General features: G+C 39.2%; 1 protein-coding gene and 1 long non-coding RNA gene across 2 annotated transcripts; one reads left to right on the forward strand and one right to left on the reverse strand.

The window, feature by feature from the left end:
• Positions 1 to 102: 102 nt before the first annotated feature.
• On the forward strand, positions 103 to 18,810 carry LOC136244782 (uncharacterized). The gene is made up of 7 exons (XM_066036338.1): positions 103 to 563; positions 626 to 712; positions 1,138 to 1,201; positions 1,254 to 1,365; positions 15,547 to 15,590; positions 16,244 to 16,268; positions 18,765 to 18,810. Exons 2-7 carry the CDS (start codon positions 692 to 694, stop codon positions 18,808 to 18,810), a joined length of 312 nt encoding a protein of 103 aa, XP_065892410.1. The 5' UTR covers positions 103 to 563; positions 626 to 691.
• LOC136244506 (uncharacterized) lies at positions 1,371 to 1,857 on the reverse strand. Its single transcript, XR_010695360.1, has 3 exons — positions 1,768 to 1,857; positions 1,649 to 1,717; positions 1,371 to 1,598 (listed from the first exon to the last, which is right to left on the reverse strand). It is a non-coding gene; the product is annotated as an uncharacterized lncRNA (long non-coding RNA).
• Positions 18,811 to 25,028: the final 6,218 nt, after the last annotated feature.

A 25,028-nucleotide genomic window follows, 5' to 3' on the forward strand; every position in this document is an offset into this window, starting at 1 on the left:
AATTTTGCAATAATACTAATAATTGCTTATTACTAATATTGTGTATTGTGTATTAACCTGCTTATGTCATTAATCATCCAATATAGACATCCTTATCATCACTGTCTCATCTGTTGTACTGACAACTCACCACATTGCAGTGAACTGGAATCCCAAGTCTAGCAAAGCCGGCTGTGGCAAAGATTAACTTGTAATACTCATACACATTGCTTCAGATCTGTGTATATATTATTTCAAGTTTTAATTAACTTGTGCTCTGTATTGTAAACTGTTTATAACTTGTTTATACCTTCACATAGTAATCTATGCTCTCACGTGTGCCATATCCACCTCACCAGATGCACGTGCACACATAAATAAAATGGCGGTGTGAATAGCGTGGCACTGAACCAGGGCTGGCACTGAACTCAACTCGTGTATTAGTGGTGGTTGTTTACGTGGAAGTGGACGTTTCCATACTTGGGTGAGGAAATTGTGGTTTCGCCCAACCTTTATTTATTTGTTAGGAAACGTGTAAACAATCGGCGACCATCGGCAGTGCGGACAAACTTAAACCTGAATAGGTTAGTGATTCAACCATCAGTTCGTCAAGTCCCCAATCCAATTGATGTGAACATCCCAATAGGTGCACACCGTTTCAAATAACGATTGCAGGAAAGGCGGGGTTACAAGCGGGAAGAGACCGACAATCATGGTTCCATCAAATAACATTGTGAGTGTTGGGTATAGAGCAATAGTGTTCTATTACTATTTATTTAATAAATTGCTCATATGAATTATATTTAAACACTTGGATGGCTTACTTGTGTATAAGCACGCAATGGATCGAGGTAAGTTGGAAGGCTACGAATGTGCGTTGGAAGTTATTATCTGTGATTGTGGGTTTGAGTTTATTCTGACTGAAATGTAATGTTGGAGAAAAGAGTAAGGATTCTTGTGAGCTGGAGACATGAGTTTTGTGTTAATACATTGTTTTCCACTGTGTGACGTTAAGGGGGGGGGGGGGGGGGGTCAGGAGTTAGCAAGCGTACCAAAATCAGTCTGGAGATACCCCCCCAGCTGCAACATTGGATTATTAATTTGTTCCCACCGTGGCAAGCCGCTGATACATATTAATTTTGTTATTTTCTACTTTAGGACACATGTAGACCATCGGCAGTGTGGATAAACTTTAACCTGAATATGCTAGTTTGCTTAGCCAGTACGTCAAGTCCTTAATCCAATTGTTACAATTGTTGTGAACATCCCAATAGGTGCTCGCCATCCCAAATACAGATTGCAGGAAAGGCGAGGTGGTTTTCATCCAACCCTAAGGCGGGTTGTAATCGGGAGGAGACCGACAAAAATGGTTCATCAAATAACACTGTGAGTCTTGGTTGTATATAGAACAACAATTACTATTTAGTTTATAAATGGTGTACAATTGTACTGTGTGTGTGTGTGTGGGTTTAGTTAGTCCAAAGGGTTGTTTGGATCCAGATTCTTCTTCCATTTCTTTGTTGGAATGGTTGAGCTGCTCCTTGTTGTATGCCTTTTTCCATTCTCGCTGTCCTGCCCATTATGACCCTCTTCGTCATCGCTGCTACCAGTGATCTCACCTGTCCAACGTTAAATAAACCATGACATCATGCGTGGCTAGTGTGCTTACCTGCCGAAAATTGATCATCCTTTGGTTCTATTATTGTACGATTGTTGTCATCCACAGGGTCTGTGCTACCTGTAGACACAGACAATATTAGTTTGGAATTATAAGAAGCCTGCGTTTACCATCAGGGCTGGCTGGTTTAGTCAATGGCCCAGTTCTTGGGTTCCACCCCTTCCACTGGCACACTGGTAGCTGTGTTAAGTGTAATCTAATCAAAAACAGCCAAGCTGTAAAAAAAGGTGCGGCCCCCATAAAGGCCATGGTGAAAAAAGATGTGAAATCCAAGGTGGCGGCCAAGAAATGGCTGTGATGGTAGGTTAATGGTTACATTTTAATAACAACAATTCAGGTGAATTTGGTGCCAAGACCAAGCGGCACAAAATTCACCTGAATTGCCGTTATTAAAATGTAACCATTAACCTACCATCACAGCCATTTCTTGGCCGCCACCTTGGATTTCACATCTTTTTTCACCATGGCCTTTATGGGGGCCGCACCTTTTTTTACAGCTTGGCTGTTTTTGATTAGATATCACTTCTTTTTGTATTTGTATACTGCAAAGCCGGCCTATGGCTGGCTTTGGGGCTTTTTTTAACGGATGTGTTTTTTTCTTTACCACAGGAAGAAGAAAAGAACTTAAAGAAGAATTTTAGTACTTCAATTATTTTTGATTTTATTAGTAATTATACAAATTATATACATATATTTATTACATGCTCATTATTCCCCACAGGATTTTTTTTGCAGCTGATCTCTCTACTGGGTGACTTGAAATGTAGCTGAACTATATACAGGATGGTTTCTTTGTAGCTGAACTCTCTGTAACAGGTGATTTGTTTGCAGCTAAACTCTCTACATGGTGGTGTCTTTATAGCTGAACTCTCTACATGATGGTTTCTTTGTAGCTGAACTCTCTATAAGGTGACTTCGTCTAGCTGAACTCTCTACAGGGTGATTTTTTTGTAGCTGAATACTCTGCAGGGTGATTTGTTTGCAGCTGAATTCTTTACATGATGGTTTCTTTGTAGCTGAACTCTCTACAAGGTGACTTCGTCCAGTTGATCTCTCTACGGGGTGATTTGTTTCTAGCTGAACTCTCTACAGGGGAATTGTTTGCAGCTAAACTCTCTACATGGTGGTTTCTTTGTAGCTGAACTCTCTACAAGGTAACTTCTTCTCTACAGGGTGATTTGTTGTAGTTGAATTCTCTACTAGGTGGTTTGTATGAGGCTGAACTCTCTACATGGCGGTTTCTTTGTAGCTGAACTCTCTACAGAGTGATTTGTTTGCAGCTGAACTCTCTACATGATGGTTTCTTTGTAACTGAACACTCTACAAGGTGACTTCTTCTAGCATGATCTTTCTACAGGGTGAATTGTTGTAGCTGAACTATCTACAAGGTAACTTCTTCTAGCTGATCTCTATACAGGGTGATTTGTTTGTAGTTGAATTCTGTACAGGTGGTTTCTTTGTACCTGAACTCTGTACATGATGGTTTCTTTGTAGCTAAACTCTTTACAAGGTGACTTCTTCTAGCTGAACTCTCTACGGGGTAATTTCTTTGTAGCTGAACTCTCTATATGATGGTTTCTTTGTAAATGAACTCTCTACAAGGTGAATTCTTCTACCTGATCTCTCTACAGGGTGATTTGTTTGTAACTGAACTCTGTACAAGTGCGTTTTTGTGGGTGATCTCACTGCAGGTTGATTTGTTTGTAGCTGAACTCACTAAAGGGTGATATTGCTTGTAGCTGAACTCCTTGCATTGTATCTAGTTTCTAGCTGATCTCTCTACAGGGTAATTTGTTTGTAGCTGATCTCTCTACAAGTTGATTTGTGTGTAGCTGATCTCTCTGCAGGTTGATTAATGTGCAGCCGATCTCTCTACAAGGTAATTTGTTTGTAGCTGAACTGTCTATAAAGTGATTTATTTGTAGCTGATCTCTCTGCAGGTTGATTTGTTTTAGCTGAACTCTCTACAGGGTAATTTACTTGTAGCTGAACTGCTTACATTGTGACTAGTTTCTAGCTGATCTCTCTACAGGGTGATTTGTTTGTAGCTGATCTCTCTACAAGTTGATTTGTGTGTAGCTGATCTCTCTACAAGTTGATTTGTTTGTAGCCGATCTCTACACAGGGTAATTTGTTTGTAGCTGAACTCTGTCCAAGGTGCTTTTTTGTAGATGATCTCACTGCAGGTTGATTTGTTTGTAGCTGAACTCACTAAAGGGTGATTTGCTTGTTACTGAACTCCTTACATTGTGTCCAGTTTCTAGCTGATCTCTCTACAGAGTGATTTGTTTGTAGCTGAACTCTCTATAAGGTGATTTATTTGTAGCTGAACTCCTTACATTGTGTGTAGTTTCTAGCTGATCTCTCTACAGGGTGATTTGTTTGTAATTGATCTCTCTACAAGTTGATTTGTGTGTAGCTGATCTCTCTGCAGGTTGATTTGTTTGTAGCCGATCTCTCTATAGGGTAATTTGTTTGTAGCTGAACTCTCTATAAGGTGATTTGTTTGTAATTGATCTCTCTGCAGGTTGATTTGTTTTAGCTGAACTCTCTACAGGCTGATTTGTTTGTAGCCGATCTCTCTACAGGGTAATTTGTTTGTAGCTGAACTCTCTACAAGTTGATTTGTGTGTAGCTGATCTCTCTGCAGGTTGATTTGTTTGTAGCCGATCTCTCTACAGGGCAATTTGTTTGTAGCTGATCTCTCTACAGGGTGATTTTTGGTAGCTGACCTCTCTTCAGGGTGATTTGTTTCTAGCTGATCTCTCTACAGGGTGATGTTTTGTAGCTGACCTCTCTTCAGGGTGATTTGTTTCTAGCTGATTGCTCTACAGGTTGATTTGTTTGTAGATGAACTCTCTACAGGGTAATTTGCTTGTAGCTGAACTCCTTACTTTGTGTCTAGTTTTTAGCTGATCTCTCTACAGGGTGATTTGTTTGTAGCTGAACTCCTTACATTGTGTGTAGTTTCTAGCTGATCTCTCTACAGGGTGATTTGTTTGTAGCTGATCTCTCTACAAGTTGATTTGTGTGTATATAGCTGATCTCTCTGCAGGTTGATTTGTTTGTAGCCGATCTCTCTACAGGTAATCTGTTTGTAGCTGAACTCTCTATAAGGTGATTTGTTTGTAGCTGATCTCTCTGCAGGTTGATTTGTTTTAGCTGAACTCTCTACAGGGTGATTGCTTGTTGCTGAACTCCTTACATTGTGTCTAGTTTCTAGCTGATGTCTCTACAGGGTGATTTTTTGTAGCTGAACTCTCTTCAGGGTGATTTGTTTCTAGCTGATCTCTCTACAGGTAGATTTGTGTTGATTTGTTCATTGCTGATCGCTCTAAAGGTAATTGATTTGTTGCAGTTGAACACCCTGCAAAGTGTTTTGTTTGTAGCTGATCACTCTAAAGGGTAATTTGTTTGTAGCTGAACTCTCTCCACAGTGACTTGTGTGTAGCAGAATTCTGTGTAACTGAATTCTCTAGAGAGTGACTTAATTGTAGCTGAATTCTCTACACAGTGCATGACTTGTTTATAGCTGAACTTTCTTCAGTGTGACTTGTAATGTTCTGAATCTCTATAGTGGTATATTTGCTTAACTCTCCACATGGTGACTGTCTTCTTGCTGAACTGTCTATAAGATTAACTGTTTGCAGCTGAACTCCCTACAGAATAACTTGTGATGTATTAGAGTATCTCGATCTCGCATTTGCTACACGGAGTTGGCTTTCGAATCATAACTCAGTGGTTTGTAATCCGATTCTTCTGTACTACTGCAAGGACTTTCTATGACGATTATTCCAGCTATACACCGATTTTCAGCTCATTGCTCTAAGCGGTTTGCCTAGTAGGCGTGAAAACTAATACTTTTTTATTCATAAAAATCGATTGCGTAATTGTGACACAGGTTGGGTTTTGTGTCATATCTCCGTGGTCTTTATCTCGATTCCTTTCAAACCACCAAAAGGCACTCCTATGATGGTTACTCCATCTACATAGCAATTGTCAACTCATTCCATGAAGCGGTTTACCCTGTAGGCGTGACAACAAATCGATCTTGTTTTACGCGAATAATCGGTCATAACTCCTGAACCATTCATCGGATTTGTACCAAATTTGATGCTAGGATTTGCCTTTGGACTCCCTTTCTGTGTGCCAAATTTCAAGGCGATCGGAGTACGCGTTTGCGTGTTATAGCAATTTTTGCAAGTGTGCGAAAAGACGAAGAAGAAAAAAAAACGAAGAAAAAAAAACCAAACTTTGGCAGCTCGTATCTCGGAAATGGCTGGAGCGATTTCCTTCAAATTTGGAATGTAGACTCCCTTGGCTGGCGGGCAACTGTGTAGCAAATTTGGTTCCAATCAGATAAGTGATCACCGAGATACAAAGGTGTGAAAATGACGTTTTCGTTCTTCCTGTCAATATACTCACGGTGTGGCGCGCCGGCTTCTTGGGCCGCACAACACACTACCGTGTGTCTTGATATTGATCATGGCCCCACAAGGTCACAAAAACTTAATCACCTTGGCAGACTGTTACGGTAATGTTTTCCAGTAGTGTGTCCTGCCAAACTACCGTGCACTTTCTAGATTTGGAATTTGTGCCTCTCTTTATAGTGCAGTTATTGGTTCCTTTTGGCACAAAGTCCCTTGCCACGTTGTTAGCCCCCATCTTGCAGTATTTGACTGCATCCCTGATAGCGGTTGCGCTGTTTGTTAGAGCTTGCGCCATGTCCTCGAGGCAGATTGCCACGGCTCTTCTCCCTTGGAGCGTTACCCCTGTCCGCATGCTCTGTAATACCTGTGTGTCGTATTAAGATTTACCCTAAGTATAAACCACACGTGCCCAATCCGCTCACCACATGCTTTCCTTTTTCCTCCACCATTTTTTCTACCCAACTCACCGCCTCTTCTATGGTGCTGAGGACTACTGCCTTTTTAGCATCCAGAGGGTCAAGGGAATGCTCAGCTAGGCGTTGTGATTCTGTAGGGCACAAGATGGGCAATACCCGTTCTTCGATGAACTCCTCCAGTTCATCCATCAGGTAGCCAAAGTTACTCTCCACAGCAAGCTGCAAAGGTTATTACGATCAGGCACAGTGTACACATGCACATGCGTGCTCTCTCAACAGACGGTATGTTCTAACTACTACACTATTTACCTTTTCTGCAAAGTAAAGGCACACCGTATACCCTGTCACCAGTCTGGGATCCACCCCGGCCAGTCTACTCATAGTCCTCTTGAAAAGTTCATTGTGGACGTAAACAACATCATTCCTGAGCGCTTCACCCATACTGATGGCCCATCCGACTGCCGATGTAGCATTTCTGCATGCCACTCTCAAGCCACTGAATGCAGCAGACTCAATTTCATTAACCAGTCCCACGGCCGGTTTATCAAAGGGTATCAGCAGCGCTCTTGACATGTACCTACACATGGGACAGAAGAATATTACCACCAACCATCGTTAACAGGTCATTGATGCTTTATCAACTTTGTACAGTTTTATTTTAATCTTATTTTGAGTCTTACCTCCTTACGCTGCACACGTTAAAATTGCAGCACAAAAGTGGGATTGAACGCGGCTTGTAAAGTCCTGTCCGCATGTTTCCGGTCAGCTTGCCGTTGCACAGCTGTATCAGCAGATCTCCAATGTCGTCCATGTTTTTTGGATCATCCAGGGCAAACGGCAGAGTGGATTTCTTTATTCTCTCCATACACAGACTATCGGAAGTCCCCTTCGTCTTCATGAGGTGGCTGACCTCTCTCTGTCCAAACACAGACAGAGTGCACTCTATGGCTGTGGATTTTCCTTTAGGGTTATACATAACAGTCAGCCTCGCTAAGATCACACCGCACATACCTGTCTCGGTGTCTCCAAACAAGAATGGAATCAGACACGAACCATTCAGGTCCAGCACGGTGTCATAGTGGAGAGCCATGATGCCCGCTGCTACTGATAGCGCACCTGCTCCATAAACCAATGTGTAAGACCTCATCCATGCAATAGCCTGGCTCACCTGCTACAAAATTGTGCTTCAGTGTGCTCTTCATTACCTCCAGTAGCGCATTAAGGGTGTTGCTGGACTCCAGAGGTACGGCAATGTTGCTGAAGAGTGGCAGCGTCAGACTTTGGCTCTTACCAGCAGGCAGCTCAATGTTTGGTCCTCCGATCGGCTGCCAAGCGTATTTGGACTCTCTTGTAGGAATTAGAATGCCAGATCACAGACACATCTATTGGTGGGCTTCAAAAAAAATTTGTGATCAGCCATTGTCGGCTCATTTGTGTGTGTCGTGGTCTACATTAATGTACGAATGAGTGCAGCTTACCACCCTTGACATATGCTTTGTTCCCTTGCAGCGGTCCTTATGGGTGAGTGCTACTTTGAAGGAAGACACTACTCGGTCAACCCATCCAGTGTTGTGATGGCGTCATCTATCAACCATGTGTCACGCACGGACATAAAATACTGTGAGTTTCCACTGTCTTGTATGTCACCCTTAGGGTTACCCACACGCACGGTCGCACTTGCCAGCTGACAACCAGCTACCAGATGTGCATGTGCTGCTCACCTGTGTGTATGTATGCTGCCCTAATAGTCCCATCAAATGTATGAAAGGATGATGGAAGGGGTGTTAATGATGGACTATTAATGTTGGCTTCAAACAAATGCATGTGCTGATCGACCACAGACACAAACCCTATATCTATTGGTAAGCTTCAAAAAAAAATTGTGATCCGCCATTGTCGGCTCCTTTGTGTGTGTTGTGGTGTGCATTAATGTACGAATGAGTGCACCTTACCACCCTTGACATATGCTTTGTTCCCTTGCAGGGTGAGCGATACTTTCGAGGAAGACACAACTCGGTCAACTCATCCAGGACCACTTCAGGGCCGGAAGGTGGACGATGACTGACTCAAGTGCTCTTTATTTTCTTATTTAAAAAAAAAATATTTTATTAATATTTATTATTATTAATATTTTGTGCAAATCAATTTTAACTCCTAGTCATCCGGATAGTCTTTAGCTCACACCTTAAATTGCCACAACTTAGATGTGAAATAGTTTGAAAGTTCTACAGCCCCTAAATGGTGACACAGCAAATTGTTTATAATGCCACATAATTATAATCCAGATGACTTGTTTGGCAAAATCGGGGCACATATGTGTACTGAACCACTGAGAACCCTAAGGGGCGCTCTGTTGCATTGTAACCATCAACAATAACTATCAAAGCCTGGATGGCTTGTGGGCCTTAAGGTTAGGGGTGGTTGACTAATATTTGTTTTGTGTTATTTGCCACTAGTGCTATGATTTGTGGTATGTGTAGCCACTTCTGAGAATAAAAAAATGTGTTGATGATGGTGTTGAATGAACATTAATTTTTAGATGATGTGTTGTCAGGATACTGAGAAACCCTTGGGTAGACATAAGACATAATCAAGCTACAGAAGTGTCAATCACCAGCTGACCATTGAAGCTACCTGCACCTTGGTGACCACCTGGTAAACTGCATGCTGACTCCAAACCATCAACCTTAGGGTACGCCTACATTAATTTGGGTTCTACCTATTGACATTTTATCATCACCTAACCCTATTATGTCCAGATCCACGACTCCCTGTCACTAGCTAAAGATGTTCTAACTATAATAGTATTGTTGTTTGTGAAGATAGATTGACAAACATGACTGTATATGGCTCTATACACTAAACCCAGTCCTATTGCCTAGCTATACATAATTGCAAGTATTGAGTTAAATGCCTTTTTAAAAATTTTTAAGGTGTTGAATGTCGCCAATGAATGAGGTAGTGATATGGTAGGACGTATAGTGCCACCATACATAAATTTCCAAAACGTCATAAATATTTCATAATTACAGTGCTCCTGACAAGATGCTAATATCTTTGTCAAACTCCACCAGCTCTTTTATGTACCATCTAACAACATTTTACAGTAAAGAAAATAGTTAATCTATTTGCATGGAAGTGCCACCACCGCCCACACGATTTTGATCAAAAATCACATTATCTGTTTCAACACTCACATAGAGCAATAATAGTTAAGTTAACAATAGATTCAGTTAAGGTGGAAGGTATGGAATGATGTTACAGAAATATATTTGTGGAATTAACTTAAATTAGTGAATTACACATAATTATTTTAAAATACAAAATTGAAATCAACTACACAATGGAGTACACAAAAAAAGCCAAATTTTGTAAGAATGATGTGTATATTACATGTGACAAAGTTACAGAAAGAAAATGTACAAAAGCCACACCCACCATTGTTAATCAAGCAATGAAACTTTGCGATGAGACTTATACTTCTTCATTTGCTTTTCGAGTGCTGGCCCTCCCTCTATGCCTTCCAAGTATCCAAACATGTAGTCTCTAGCTTTCCTATAATAATTGCCAATGTTCTCTGAGCTAACCTGGTCCAATCCTTGAGGAATTGTAGTACGTAAACGCTGTATGGTGTAGTTGGTGTTAGCACGTGTAAATCTTTTTGCTTGGCCCCAGCACTTCTCTATGGGGTTGAGCTTGCAATGAAACTTTGGCAAAAATATGCACACATGATGGTGATCAATCAAAAAATGCTCAATCTTTGTCTTCTCTTCCTTAAAATCAGTGTGACTTGCAATTTCTTCACGCATCTCATCCAGCTTTATTTTTGGTTTGTGCTTGCCCCTTTCAGTGAGAACCCGGATTAGCCCTTTAGGAATGCCAATGTTAAAAACTAACCGCTGGACTTTTCCATTCCATATGGTGTCTCGCATAACCGGTTGCTTTCCACCAGGCTTAGCATTCATCTTATAGGCATTTAGAGCATCATCACCATAAGCTCCATGACAACTGCTATGATCAAAAACCCACGCAAGCTTGTAGCCTTCACTAGAGGGATATTTGTGCTATGCTAGTTTCACAGTGTATTTTAGTTGGTCCATAAACTTAGCAGAAGTCCAATACCCATCTTTTGATTCTCCATACTCAAGAGTGGCTCTTGCACTCTGAACCAAACCAGGTTCGGTGACAGAAACAGCAGCAAACTCACTATCCGTTAACTTTAGATATCCATCCTTTTCAGTAATGAAATCTGATACCATTATACCGGCCCCTCTGCTTTTAGGTACCAACATGTGATCATCTTTGGAACCCCATTGCGTCCGCTCATAATCACATGATTGAAATGTGGACTCGTCATGGAAGATCACAATAGTTTTTTCAATCTGATTTGCAGGAGGGGTCTCCAAGTCAGCTGGAAGACATGCAGCAGCTTCTGGAGTTGGAGCATTATCTTTGTTCAAAAATCCTAAAGCAACCAGTTTTCTTAAAAATTTCTTTCGGTATTCTACGACATCATCTCATTCATGTCAATCGACATACGTACCCTTTTTGGCATTGACGACAGAAAATCCAAGTTCATGAAGCCACAGTCTGGCAGTCTCCATACTAATCTTACGCGGATAGCCAGGCTCAAGGGTCTCATTAAGAAGTAATGTTTCATTGACCCACTTGCAGAACATAGGAAGCCTAAGGTTTCTTCTTCCTTTGCTTGCAGCATTTTGCCTTACATATGCTGTTGCCACTTTATTTAATTCTTCATTGTGCCACAACACTCCGGTTCTTCTGTATTTTCCTTGCAACGTGTCAGGAAATGTGCCTTCATTGACTAAGAAGGTAGCTCTCCATGATCTAACGGTTCTATCGGTTCTGCCTAAAACTATGGAAATATACTTAGCAGCCTCTGATAGGTTGATAGATAGAACGTGTACGAGCAGATAATACAACAGAATACTCAGAGATAATATATCATCCCGTGAAAGCCCCTCAACCCATTCCATAGCATGGACATGAATGGAGCTCTCTTCGTCAAATGGATCAGTTTTGGGGTCATAATCAACATCAGACTCTTCATCACTTCCAATAATCTCTGGTGCTTGCAGAAGATCTTGAATAGAACTAGAAGATTGTTCCAACAATGGCAACTGTTCCTCTTCACTGCTATAAGTAGCCTCTAACCTACTTTTCTTACTACTCCTAGCTTCCTCTAACTGTTTCTGTCTCTTAGTCTTACCAGGCATCACCAATAATCGTTTAGTACAGCTTAAAACAACAAAACAGATCGCTAGTGCGCTATAATTAGAATAACGAAAATTACGCAATCCTGGTTTCTATTGAATAAAACATAGCAACCCCATTGACGTCATTAAAACTAATCAAACTAGGGCTTAAACGAAAGGTTTGATTGTGGCGATCAGTTTTTTATATTGTTGCTATGGGATGAAACGCTTCGTTATGGAGGTATCGCTGTATGAAATTTTGGAAGTTTATGCATGGTGGCACTATATACAGTAGTTCGAATTATCACTGGCATGGATTGCCATTGCACTTGTTATTGTAATGTTTAAAAGAAACACTTGACATAATAAGGAAACATAACAAATTAGCACAATCATTGTATAATTCATCACCACCTGTAGCTGTTCCATTATGTCATCACCGTTAGAATTCCTATATAAAGGGTAAGCTTAAATGACAGTCATATACAGTCTACGATCTCATAATGACAAGCTTAGTCTTACTGGTGACTTTGTTCAATTGCTACTTAGCAATGTTCTGCACTATTGGATTCGTGTCAGGGGTACACTTCAAGTCGGAATGGGCCAGTTATGTTCAACTGGTAATAGCTCAACATCAAAGGAACACACAGGGACCATGTGTCTTAAGTCCTACCCAATTTTCGATAATTTGGATGCAAAGTCAAAGTAGTGGTGATATTGAATCTCCTAGACAAGTAAGGATACACACTTACCTGTACTATGAAATGCCATTCACCTTTTTTTTAATGTATATAACAGATTGCTGATCACAGTATTGATAACAACTCCCTACAGAATAACTTGTGATGTAATAAAATTCTATAATGGAGTAAATAAATTATCCGAATGCTCTATTAGGGTGACTGTTCTATTAGAGTATCTCGATCTCGCATTTGCTACACGGAGTTGGCTTTCGAATTAACTCAGTGGTTTGTAATCCGATTCTTCTGTACTACTGCAAGGACTTTCTATGACGATTATTCCAGCTATACACCGATTTTCAGCTCATTGCTCTAAGCGGTTTGCCTAGTAGGCGTGAAAACTAATACTTTTTTATTCATAAAAATTGATCGCGTAATTGTGACACAGGTTGGGTTTTGTGTCATATCTCCGTGGTCTTTATCTCGATTCCTTTCAAACCACCAAAAGGCACTCCTACGATGGTTACTCCATCTACATAGCAATTTTCAACTCATTCCATGAAGCGGTTTACCCTGTAGGCGTGACAACAAATCGATCTTGTTTTACGCGAATAATCGGTCATAACTCCTGAACCATTCATCGGATTTGTACCAAATTTGATGCTAGGATTTGCCTTTGGACTCCCTTTCTGTGTGCCAAATTTCAAGGCGATCGGAGTACGCGTTTGCTTGTTACAGCAATTTTTGCAAGTGTGCGAAAAGACGAAGAAGAAAAAAGAAACGAAGAAAAAAAAACCAAACTTTGGCAGCTCGTATCTCGGAAATGGCTGGAGCGATTTCCTTCAAATTTGGAATGTAGACTCCCTTGGCTGGCGGGCAACTGTGTAGCAAATTTGGTTCCAATCAGATAAGTGATCACCGAGATACAAAGGTGTGAAAATGACGTTTTCGTTCTTCCTGTCAATATACTCACGGTGTGGCACGCCGGCTTCTTGGGCCGCACGACACACTACCGTGTGTCTTGATCTATATACATACATGTAATAAAAATTGTTTGGCTAAATTGTACCTAAAATGTACTAATAGTTTCAAGTTGATATACCATTAAAGCTTCAGTGTAGATAAGGCATCTTGAACCTGGAGATAAACATTACACATTTTTTCCTAATGCATACAGACATGGAACTATGTACGTTAATGTAACCCTACTACAAGGTACAATGTACTAGCTATAACCCTGCTGTGGATTTCAGATACATCTGCAGTAGCTATAAAGACATGGGTGATCATAGATAAGGTGGGCTGGTTAACTGTGTCATTAATCATCATATGTTGCGGTCTGGCTATATTTCCTAGAATTAACTTACATATATATTGTATAACCTTCCCAATGGTTTATTCCTTAAAAGGGCAATGATACAGTCTGTACAATAATACCCGTTATAACATGGAGCAGTACACCATAAGCTTTTGTGGACAAATCAATGAATTTTACCACAAAACATCAAGCCACCCTAATCTGAAAAGGCCCAGATTGCCCTTCAATCTTGCTCTGTTCATGCAATGACATGCTCCCATAGGTATACACAAAGGAGTCGAAATACTGATAAAGAATATTAATGCAGACACATCATGACTCACTCACATGCACAGGCGAGCATGGCATCCCTGTATATATATATGTATATATTCATACAAACATTACACACCACTCTTTACACTGTACATGTGCATATACTACAAACACACACACACGATTTTTTTTGTGTATACACACTAAGCCTAAACATAAACACTAAACCGTACACAGGCTTATACACAGTACACACACTACAATCACATACACCTTACGGTTTGTACTGCTGGTCGTTGCAGATCCAGAACTGTAGCTGCATGCCACAATACCTTCTTTATACAATAATAGTTTGTTGTTGTTGGTTGTTGCAATTATATCAAATATGGTCATGTTCTCATGAGGTCAATAAATATAGCTAAGGTCAATACATTATAAAATGAATTATTGATGGAAATGTCAGGATTCTAAAGAGGTTATATGATCAGGAAGATTACTCCACAACTGAACGACATTAGGGGAAAAAAAGAACCGTATTCAGTCAAAGTGTCAATTCTCGGCAATACTTGTACAAACAACTGCCCCTTGCCAGTGGCTCAGTTCTGTAGTAATTCATCACAATAGGTAACATACGTAGGTGTCCAACTGAGAATCTGTACCAGCTTAACAGATGTGACAGGCAGACTGGACATCCTGCAGCTGAATTCCTTACTAATTTCCTTTCAATAAACATTGATCATGAAAAGCTACCTCAGTTTAGTTATCTCTACTAGTGTATATATACACCGAATGGAATCTTAGTGTGACAAAACATATGTTATAACCGGCTAGGGATTTGATTGTAGCAAGAGTCTATAACCCCCAAACCCCTAGCCCCCCATCTCACTTTTATTATGAACTCCTGGTTGTAGGAAAATAGAAAATGAATACTAAAATCATTCCACAAATGACCCAAAAAAAGTCAATAGAGCATAGTCATTAATTAGTCTGAAACATGAGTCATTTCGAATATATCCATAGGTTCTTGGTGTCATGGACACTCAGCGATGACGAACTAACAGTAGAGTCACATGACGGCCTGATATTTTGAAATCAGCTGTAAGCGAGCGGGTAAGCAATATCGAGTAGTTAATCGGAAAAGAGATTGATATCAGCTTAAATATGCTAGTAAGTGATCACCGTGGTCCTGATAACACACACGGGCGCCGCACTGAAATTGAAGTTATGGTGGCCGCAGCCGGCAATGTACCATAGCAGTGCATGCATATGGAATGGGACCCAGGGTGTTGATCACTATGATTGATTAGAACGTTAATTGATTGAAACCGAACATGGGCGCTTGCTGTTGCAAACATTACAAGTAAGTTGTTTGCCAGGGTATGAGAGCATGGAGCCAAGTACATATAGGTAGTGAGATCATGGTTGTATTATGTATAATGAGATATATCCAGTGAGATAACCACTGGCCAGCCTAAACTTAAGAGCCACAGTTGAAGTTTGGTGTCCACATAATTGCTTGTACACTGTTGTAAGACATTAGCTGCATCCATGACTCAATATCATTGGCTTTGTAGTAATGCTGATAGTACACCACCTGCAGCTGCTGGGATATTAAAGGGTGAGATTTGTGTGCAGTTTCAAATGTACGTAGAGTTGTGATTTGTCAAATGTGTCTACTGTATGTATGGTATAAAGTTGTCAGTGCACGTGTGCGTGTAGTGTGTGTGCGTGCACGTGTAGTGTGTGTTTGTGTGTGTGATGTAGTGTATGTGTACGTGCGTGCAAGCGAGTTCAACGGCTAGAGTTAATGTATACGTGTGCATTATCCAATTTGGTCAGGGCGCTTTTTAATTTGGAAAGGTTAAAATTTTTTCTTTTGTTGCGGTATTGTTCTTATGTTTTCGAACATAAGTTTACTTAACTAATAGCAGGTAGGGTACAGACTGTGGACCCTAGGGTCACATAAGGACCATGCATACAAAGCAGTCCACAACAAATAGCTACAAGCAAGTTTACCGGGCATTTATATCATTGTATTACCCATGCTAGGCTTTATAAGGCTTTAAGGTATACTTTCACGTTTGCGCAGATATGCATTTGCGAGTGTATAAACGTGAGTTGTATGCATAATATGTGTGTGGTTATGCGCCATGTGAATGTCTATGTGTTGTTAACGTCTATATAGCAGTGTTCTTGTGTGGCATGAGTGCTAATACAATCATGTGAATTGTTGTATTATTGTTTCTTTTTAATATTTGTTTAACCTTTTAGAAATTAATTATATTGATGAAGATAGGTGAGCCATTAATAACTTTCATTAGTTAATGCTGACACAGGGGTCTCAATGTGTTAAGTAATGGTTGATTGTTAAACATTCTCAAAGAAGGTGCTAAGCATTCTCTATTAACAAGTGGTCCTAAATTAGTCTATCAGGCCCCTTAATCAGACTTTGTCATGGGTTAGATACTTTTTTATCTCCAAAAAAAAAACCCTGTAGGGTGAAAAGGTGTACTTTTGTTCACAATTGGTGTGCACGTGTGTGTGTGTATGTGGGGGGGGTCCTCAGAACCCCTCTTGGTTATTTGCCTGTCTGCACATATACAAGTGGTATGCACATTTGTGACCAGATTTGCGAAAAGGGGGTCCTCCACACACATCCAATTTAACACATTCAGCATATCGTAACTTTGAACATGGAGAAACTATGGACTTGAAATTTTCACTGTCCAGAGCACTAACATAGTGTAAGGGGTGGTACAATTTTCAGGTTTGTAGCTTTAGTGAGCATCACGTTATGATCTTTCAAATTCATAAAAGTGGATGTGTGTGGAAGACTCCTAGGCCTTTACGCTACGCAAATCTGGTCACATATTGTGCTTTAGTGTTCAAAGTGATGATATGGTTTGTATAGAGCTGTACTCAGACAGAGACACTTTTATGAAAACAAAAGTTACACTGGTACAATTAACAGGGCACTGTGATACAGTATCTACCATTATTTACTCTTGTACTTTAATAGAACAAGTAGATTACGTTGGCAATAATAGAGGCTACTGAAGTAACTGTAATTTGCTTTATGCATGTATACCAAGCTATACTGTATTGTGTGACTTGGCTGTAGTCAAAAAGTATTATTACTTAATATTTGTATGTTTCCAGAGAGCCAGTGCAATGCACAGACATTTCAAGGCCGGTGCAATGTACCGGGTGTGCAAGGCCGGTGCAGTGCACTGAAGCATGACTGAAATAAGGTGAATAATTGAAGTGTTCATACAGTTGTCGTACATTGTAGCAACCCAAAGCTGTATTACTGAAAATAAATAAATTAAAAACTTTATTTATCATGTTTAATGATTTGTTTATTCACTTTTTTTGTTTGTTTTAGAATGGATGCTGATCAAATTTAAAGAAGTGAGTTGGCATTGTTTAGCATCAGTATGTTATAGAGGAGGGAATCCATTGCCAAATGACAGTCTTTCCCTACAAGTATGACAGTTACCTTTAGCAAAATATCACTAAAAGTATTTTCTAATTTGCACCTCAAGTTGCCTTACTGTCAGCAGTTCCAGGGGGTGCAGACCTACTGTAGGAGTTTGACACTTTATTATAACACAGATTTGGCACCTGTTATATACTGGTGAATGCATTGCTCACCATGATTCACCTCAGTGATGGTAGCTACTACCTACCATCTTTACAGCTTCCCCAGTGTGTTTCCCACAATTAAAAATGGAGTGCTCAATGGTAGCATGCTCTGGCCACATTAAGCTTTCACGATGCCCAGTTAAGTGATGCTCCAGTATAAAGTTGCACGGGTTTAAATCACGGTGAATCCCATCCTCGTCGCCAATATGTCATGTATCAACGTCTGAAAAGTTAGCTTTACAGTAGTTATCATATGTACGCAAAATAATAAAAAATCGGCTATCGTCTATTACATATGGATCAGGAATGCCATAGTCAACAGAATACAATGCCAAACACACAGCCGACATAGACACAGGTACTGTTAATGGCACCTTGAAATGTTATATAACATATCACTAAATTAGTTAATCAGTCTATCACATACTTTAAAGTTGTACAAAGAAACATAATTATTTGGATACCAAACCACGATACTGAATTGTTTGTTTGGATATCCAAACCCAAAAATACAGAATTGTTAAGATACCCATACAGATAGTTAGTTCTCCTTGTAGGGGTAGATACTAGTTGGATAGTATGCGACAGTATCGGTACTTCGCATATACACTGTACTGTAGAGTCATCGAGGCATGTCATTTTAAGTAGATTAAATAAATTTCTATGACAAAATAATTGATGGATAATTTAACGGAAGACTCAAGTGATAGCTCGCCATTTAAACAGCACTGACTATCGTTCACTGCAATATTGTTAGAAAATGTTTTGAATTTACTCAACATGGTGTTCATGCATGTGTTAATGAAATCATCAACCCCAATTTTGCATTATAAATCATGAACAGATAATCTGTTATGCAACTAAATTTGTATCACACAGGTTTAATACAAAATAAAACGATAAACCACACATGACTCCTAGAAGGGGGCCATCCTATAAGTTAAAAGATAATCACGATTAATAGTTTGTTCTGTATTGTATTGGGTACAATATCTTTTCCTAAATTGTCGTTTATGCCTATAAACATGTACTTCGATTCAGTTACAACCTAGCTATCAATCAAGGTTCCTCTAGTATATGTTAAATGGAGCCTATATTGCAACCCAAGTGCTTAATCAGTAATTATTGTTATGTTATGTTGTTACAGTTACATGTGTGTTGTTATTGATTTGTTTCAGTTTACTCGTCGATGAGAAGAAGATTCAGACTGATTACATTTTTTTAAATTAATGTACTAAGAGCTAATGATTAAATCAATCAGAATCAATACACAGATCTAACCTGGCTAACTTAGAGCTGAAGCAGAAATTGTTATGTATTGGTACCCCTATCCCTAATAAATAAATGGAAAACATCCCACACTGGTTTGTTGTGTGCTCATTTCATGTACCTAAATGTAGGGCTTCTTTAACGATCATTGGACATGCATAAATACGTACTGCTATATAATTTACTAAACACACAAGGTATGCGGTATACAAAACAAGGTGATTTTTCCGTTCCAGATTTATTGGAACTGCCTGTACAAATCGTGCTTTTTTTTCTTCTTTTTTATTTGAAGCCTTGAACGAGATAAGTGTATAGCAAACATCATGCAAACTTCTACATATGATTATGAGCCGTATGCACGATAGAGCGTGATTCAGTATGTTACAGAAAATGACAACAATACTTGATTTAATCAATATTAATGTTCCTTTTTTTAAAAAAATGTGGATAACAATGATGCTTAATGACAAGGTGATTATTTTTTTAGGGTTAGTCAAAGGTTAACCAAGTTGAACCAAAACCCTATCCTGGTCACATCCATATTTATTCTCATGTGCACCCTAAGTCTTGCTCTTACAAATGACAAGATAATGTTACAAACACATCTTACATAACATTTAACATATATACCTCCAGTGACTCGGTTCCAGCAACAAAGCTAACTAACCCCATTAAGGTTTCAATCTGTAAACTGACCAGCTATCAACACTGTTAACTTTAAAGGTCAAAGTCATACCATAGGTATCTATGCTCTTAAGCTGTACAATTTTTTTTTCTTCATTTTTAATTTATTAAACACACACACAAACAGTAGCTAGCTTTCCACCTTCTTTTACCCTTCAGGTTTATAAAGACTGCGGGCTACATATAGCTGAAAATCCTTTCTGGTTAGGGTAAGATTTCTTTTATGGGGGGGGAGGATGGGGTTATTTGGAAGCTACATCCTATTATACACTAACCTTTAAGGTTATATCTTATCATCTAGGTAACATCGCTGTCCGTTCATAACGTCAGCGGTCGCGTGAGCGTCGAGTTACCTGCGTACCGCATACCGTGGTACGGACTGAGATATAAGCGCAGTAAGGCTTTTGTTCCCACAATCGATATAATGTACTCTGTAGCAAGCTTTTAGGCGAGCAATGGTTTGGTTGGTTAATAAAATGCAACCGTTGCTTCAGATGATCACTTAGAGTTGCTGACTATTAGCAATCAACCGAGATACGTTGGCATCGACTTTCATCTTCGTATAGCTGTCGTGATGAATTCCGGGGATAAGACCAGTCACTGGTGTAGTTCACCCTAGTAGTTCTTATCAACCTTTACCAGTTAGGCACTGGAGTGTGTACACAGAAGACAGGGCCTGTTCGAGGCGTTTACTCAAAGTCTATGAGGAGCCTAAATGAAAATCTCAGATGTAGTTAGTACTGAGGTAGCTTATACACCAGGCCCGCACATGGCAAAAGTCACAATACAAGTTAGTCTGCAATGAATTGAATTGAATGAATTGTAGTTACCAAATATGCACAGCAATCACCCTCCCATTCCGATGTTGTCCCCACCACACACTGGTACTCTGCTCGCTTGTATCGAGAGTGTAACTTGCTCACATATGTACGTGAGCAAGTTACACTCTCACTTGCTCACATTTTTTTGGACAGTGATAAGTACTTGTAAGCATTGCAGAATTTATTGGGCCAATAGATATTAATGTTGTAAACAGTATACATGTATTTGCTCCATAGCGTTTAACTGGAATCTTACAGAGCTTAGATAATTTCCCTTTATGTTGCTATACTAGGGGTATCAGTCTGATGGGTATACTGTACTTACTCAAACAAAGTCTAACTTACTATTTAAAAAATAAAAATAAAGAATGCCCAATGACACTAAATTGCAATGATCCCAATGACACTAAATTGCAATGATCCCAATGACACTATTGTAGGCACGCACACACACCCATACAAGCCCACGCGTACTTATTCAGTGGCATATTCTTTATAGCATGCAGTGGACACACTGACAGTGTACAGATGATGATGAGTTACCCATATTGACTGTGTGAATTTTATGGCTGTTGGAAGTTAGGATCTGTTGTCACTCTCTATTCTAGTATAGCGACATAGCCCCCAAATTTAACACAATTGTGCACTTTTTTTCATAAAACTATGAAATTTCCACACAAATAGTACTCCTGGTGATATGTAATTTCTGATATAGTACCATCACAGATTTGACCTTTGGTGACCTCTATGGCCACTTTTATACAAAAAAAAACAGATCATTTTTGCCCTTATTTCCATGAGGCATTAAATGACAAGTAAACATATAGTACGAAAGCAAAGGTCTTGATGTAATAAAAATCTCAGTTTTTATTTTGAAGTCATTAGGTGATATAATTCCAAAGTTATGGTCACTTCTGTTAGCTGCAAACCTTTAAATTCACCTACCTTTGGGGCGTAAATTAACCATGGCCACTTTGTGCTAGTTTGGCACTATATCAAAAATACATGTCTCTAGGAGTATTATTTGTGTCGAACGTTTCAGGATTTTATGAAAAAGTGCACAATTTTTTACTTGTGCCGCTGTACTATTCTGGGTGGAACAGGATTGATTATTTCAAGTACAAAATTGCTATTTAAAGCATTTGATATGCAAAGCAAGTTTGTATTTGGTGTAACCAAACCAGCCGTGTCTGCCATATCTGCAATAATATTAATGAGCTTACAATGACTGGATTCAAGTAGGCATATTGTTATCTACTTACAGCTGATGGAGTCTAATGTTTGCTATGATATTTGAATGGAGGATTTACCACAAGGGGTGATGCATGCTCCAGATGTAAAAGATGTACATCATCGGTGTGCCGGCATCATGGAGATCATCAGTGACTTGTGACACTGTCATATAATACAATCATGTGTCTAATTATTTTGAGTGATGAATATTACATGTACACTTACAATGTACAACATTATATCAGTGTGTTTGCTAAAACTAGAGCTGCGTTCACATACATAAGTATGTAAGAAAGTATACGCTGTTCTCTAAAAACGGTTGCATGGCTCCACCCAAACAAGGCATGCAATACAGCATTTCAGTGACTTGTAAATTGCTTTGTGATGGTAGGCACACAAAATCAAATTTTGGTAATACTTTTATACTACTAGAAGCAATAAAAAATTAAAATTTTCTAATAAGGAATAGGGATCGCTGAAAAAAGCCAGCAAACAAAAAGGGATCGCTGCGGTGATGATGTTATCCACAAATCCCTATTTTGACTCAATATATAGGCTACTCATTCTTGTGAACTACTAAAGCCTCTGCGCTCAAGTGTTAATTGCATCATGTAAAATCATTTTAGGTTAATTGAGTATCCAATTAGATGGTTAACTCCCTCTTGTATATTTTATGTGGATTACATTATTAAGTACTCACTAAAACAAAACCTTGATGCAAATTTTCATAAGTTTATATGAATATCAATATCGTAACAACGGACTATACATTGTCCTCAATATTTTACGCATGGATACTCATACAGCACTACTACCCATCACTCAAGTTATATGGTTTGGGACAGCCAATAAGTACGGGAATTTGAAGTGCTTTTTTTTTCAAATCGGGGGTTGCAGTTTAACCACAAACCACCCACTTTACAAATTTCACTTAACATAATGCCTTATGGTGACCTTTATGATGCTTTCCACTATTTGGAACATCAAATGATGCTTAATTGTAGGCTCCACCCTCTCAATATGAACAACGCTGATATCGGGAGGGAAACACCCACAACCCACATTTTTTTCATAGAAAGGTGTCTTTCAAAATAAATAGTAACTTGATGTGTGAAGGAACAATGTGCAACGTAAATTGACCGTGTATGGACCACAAAGTGATTTTAATCCTAATACAACACACTTTTCTATAATATGGTCTGACTATACATGTAGGTACCACAGGATAACACTTGTAGTTGTGTGTTTTATTAGGATTAAAAATCACTTTATGATCTGACCCTAGCATGGTCAATTTATGCTACGCATTGTTCCTTCATTATTATTTATTTTGAATGACGCCTATCTATGTAAATTTTGTGGTCGGTGGGTGTTTCCACTGCCACAATTATCCGTTTTAATACTGAGAGGGTGGAGTCTACAATTAAATATCATTTGATGTTCTAAATAGAGGAAAATGTCATAGAAGTCATCATAACGCATTACATAAGTAAATTTTATAAAGTAGGTGTGGTTAGTGGGCGTCATCCATCAACCATGTGTCACGCACGGACATAAAGTACTGTGAGTTTCCACTGTCTTGTATGTCACCCTTAGGGTTACCCACATGCACGGTCGCACTTGCCAGCTGACAACCAGCTACCAGATGTGCATGTGCTGCCCACCTGTGTGTATGTATGCTGCCCTAATAGTCCCATCAAATGTATGAAAGGATGATGGAAGGGGTGTTAATGATGGACTATTAATGTTGGCTTCAAACAAATGCATGTGCTGATCGACCACAGACACAAACCCTATATCTATTGGTGGGCTTCAAAAAAAAATTGTGATCCGCCATTGTTGGCTCATTTGTGTGTGTCGTGGTCTACATTAACGTACGAATGAGTGCAGCTTACCACCCTTGACATATGCTTTGTTCTCTTGCAGCGGTCCTTGTGGGTGAGTGCTACTTTGAAGGAAGACACTACTCGGTCAACCCATCCAGGACCACTTCAGGGCCGGAAGATGGACAATGACTGACTCAAGTGCTCTTTATTTTCTTATTTATAAAAAAAATTTTTTTATGAATATTTATTATTAATATTTTGTGCAAATCAATTTTAACACCTAGTCATCCGGATAGTCTTTAGCTCACACCTTAAATTGCCACAACTTAGATGTGAAATACTTTGAAAGTTCTATAGCCCCTAAATGGTGACACAGCAAATTGTTTATAATGCCACATAATTGTAATCCAGATGACTTGTTTTGCAAAATCGGGTCACACATGTGTACTGAACCACCCATCAGTGAGACATGGACAACAGTTTGATATTTGCTTCACCAGTTATTACCAGGTACCCACTGATGTTATAGCTTGGTGGGCTGTTTCCCTAGTTAACACCAGGTCCCCATTTAACAGCTGTGTATACTGGAGCAATGTGATTAAAGTTTCTTGCTCAAGGAAACAACACAACCAAAGTGTCCTGACTGGGAATCGAACCTGCAACCTTTCGATTAACACGTTGATGCTCTGAACCACTTGACTATGCTGGCTCATGCAGACACTCACACAAATATGGACACCCACACACACTTGCTCACATAATGGCATATTCTTTAAATTTGTAGCATGCAGTGGACACACTGACAGTATACATACGATGATGAGTTACCCATATTGACTGTGTGGACTTTATAGTTTATGGCTGTTTAAGCTGCGGATGTTTTTGTCACTCTCTACTCTGGGTGGAACAGGATTGATTACTTCAAGTAAGATTGCTCTTTAAAGCATTTGATATGCAAAACAAGTTTGTATTTGGTGTAACCAAACCTGCCTTGTCTACCATATCTGCAATAATATTAATGAGCTTACAATGACTGGATTCAAGTAGGCATATTGGTATCTACTTACAGCTGATGGAGTCTAATATGATATGTAAAAGATGTACATCATCGGTGTGCCAGCATCATGGATATCATCAGTGACTTGTGACTTCGTCATATCATAAAATCATGTGTCCAATTATTTCGAGTGTTTAATATTACATGTACACTTACAATGTACAACATTATATCAGTGTGTTTGCTAAAACTAAAACTGTGCGCGTATGTGCCATACAATTTCTATTACAGAGGTCTGTATTTAGGTCTATGCCAGCCTTGCCAGGCAATAGAGAAAATGAGTGATTTGACTTGAGCATTACAATTGATTTGTGATGGCATTGACTACACAAAATCAAATTTTGCTAATACCTTTATCTTACAGTTATATAATGAATTATCGAATGTCAATATAATTTAGCTCAGATGGTTTCCAAAGAATCCAATTAGATGGGTGGTTAAGTATGTACCTGCTAAGAAAATTCCTATAGTTTAATTATGACTACATAATATTATGCAAACACACTCTCATATTATTAATG

This window comes from Dysidea avara, chromosome 14 (assembly GCF_963678975.1).
Source record: "Dysidea avara chromosome 14, odDysAvar1.4, whole genome shotgun sequence".
Classification (NCBI taxonomy): domain Eukaryota; kingdom Metazoa; phylum Porifera; class Demospongiae; order Dictyoceratida; family Dysideidae; genus Dysidea; species Dysidea avara.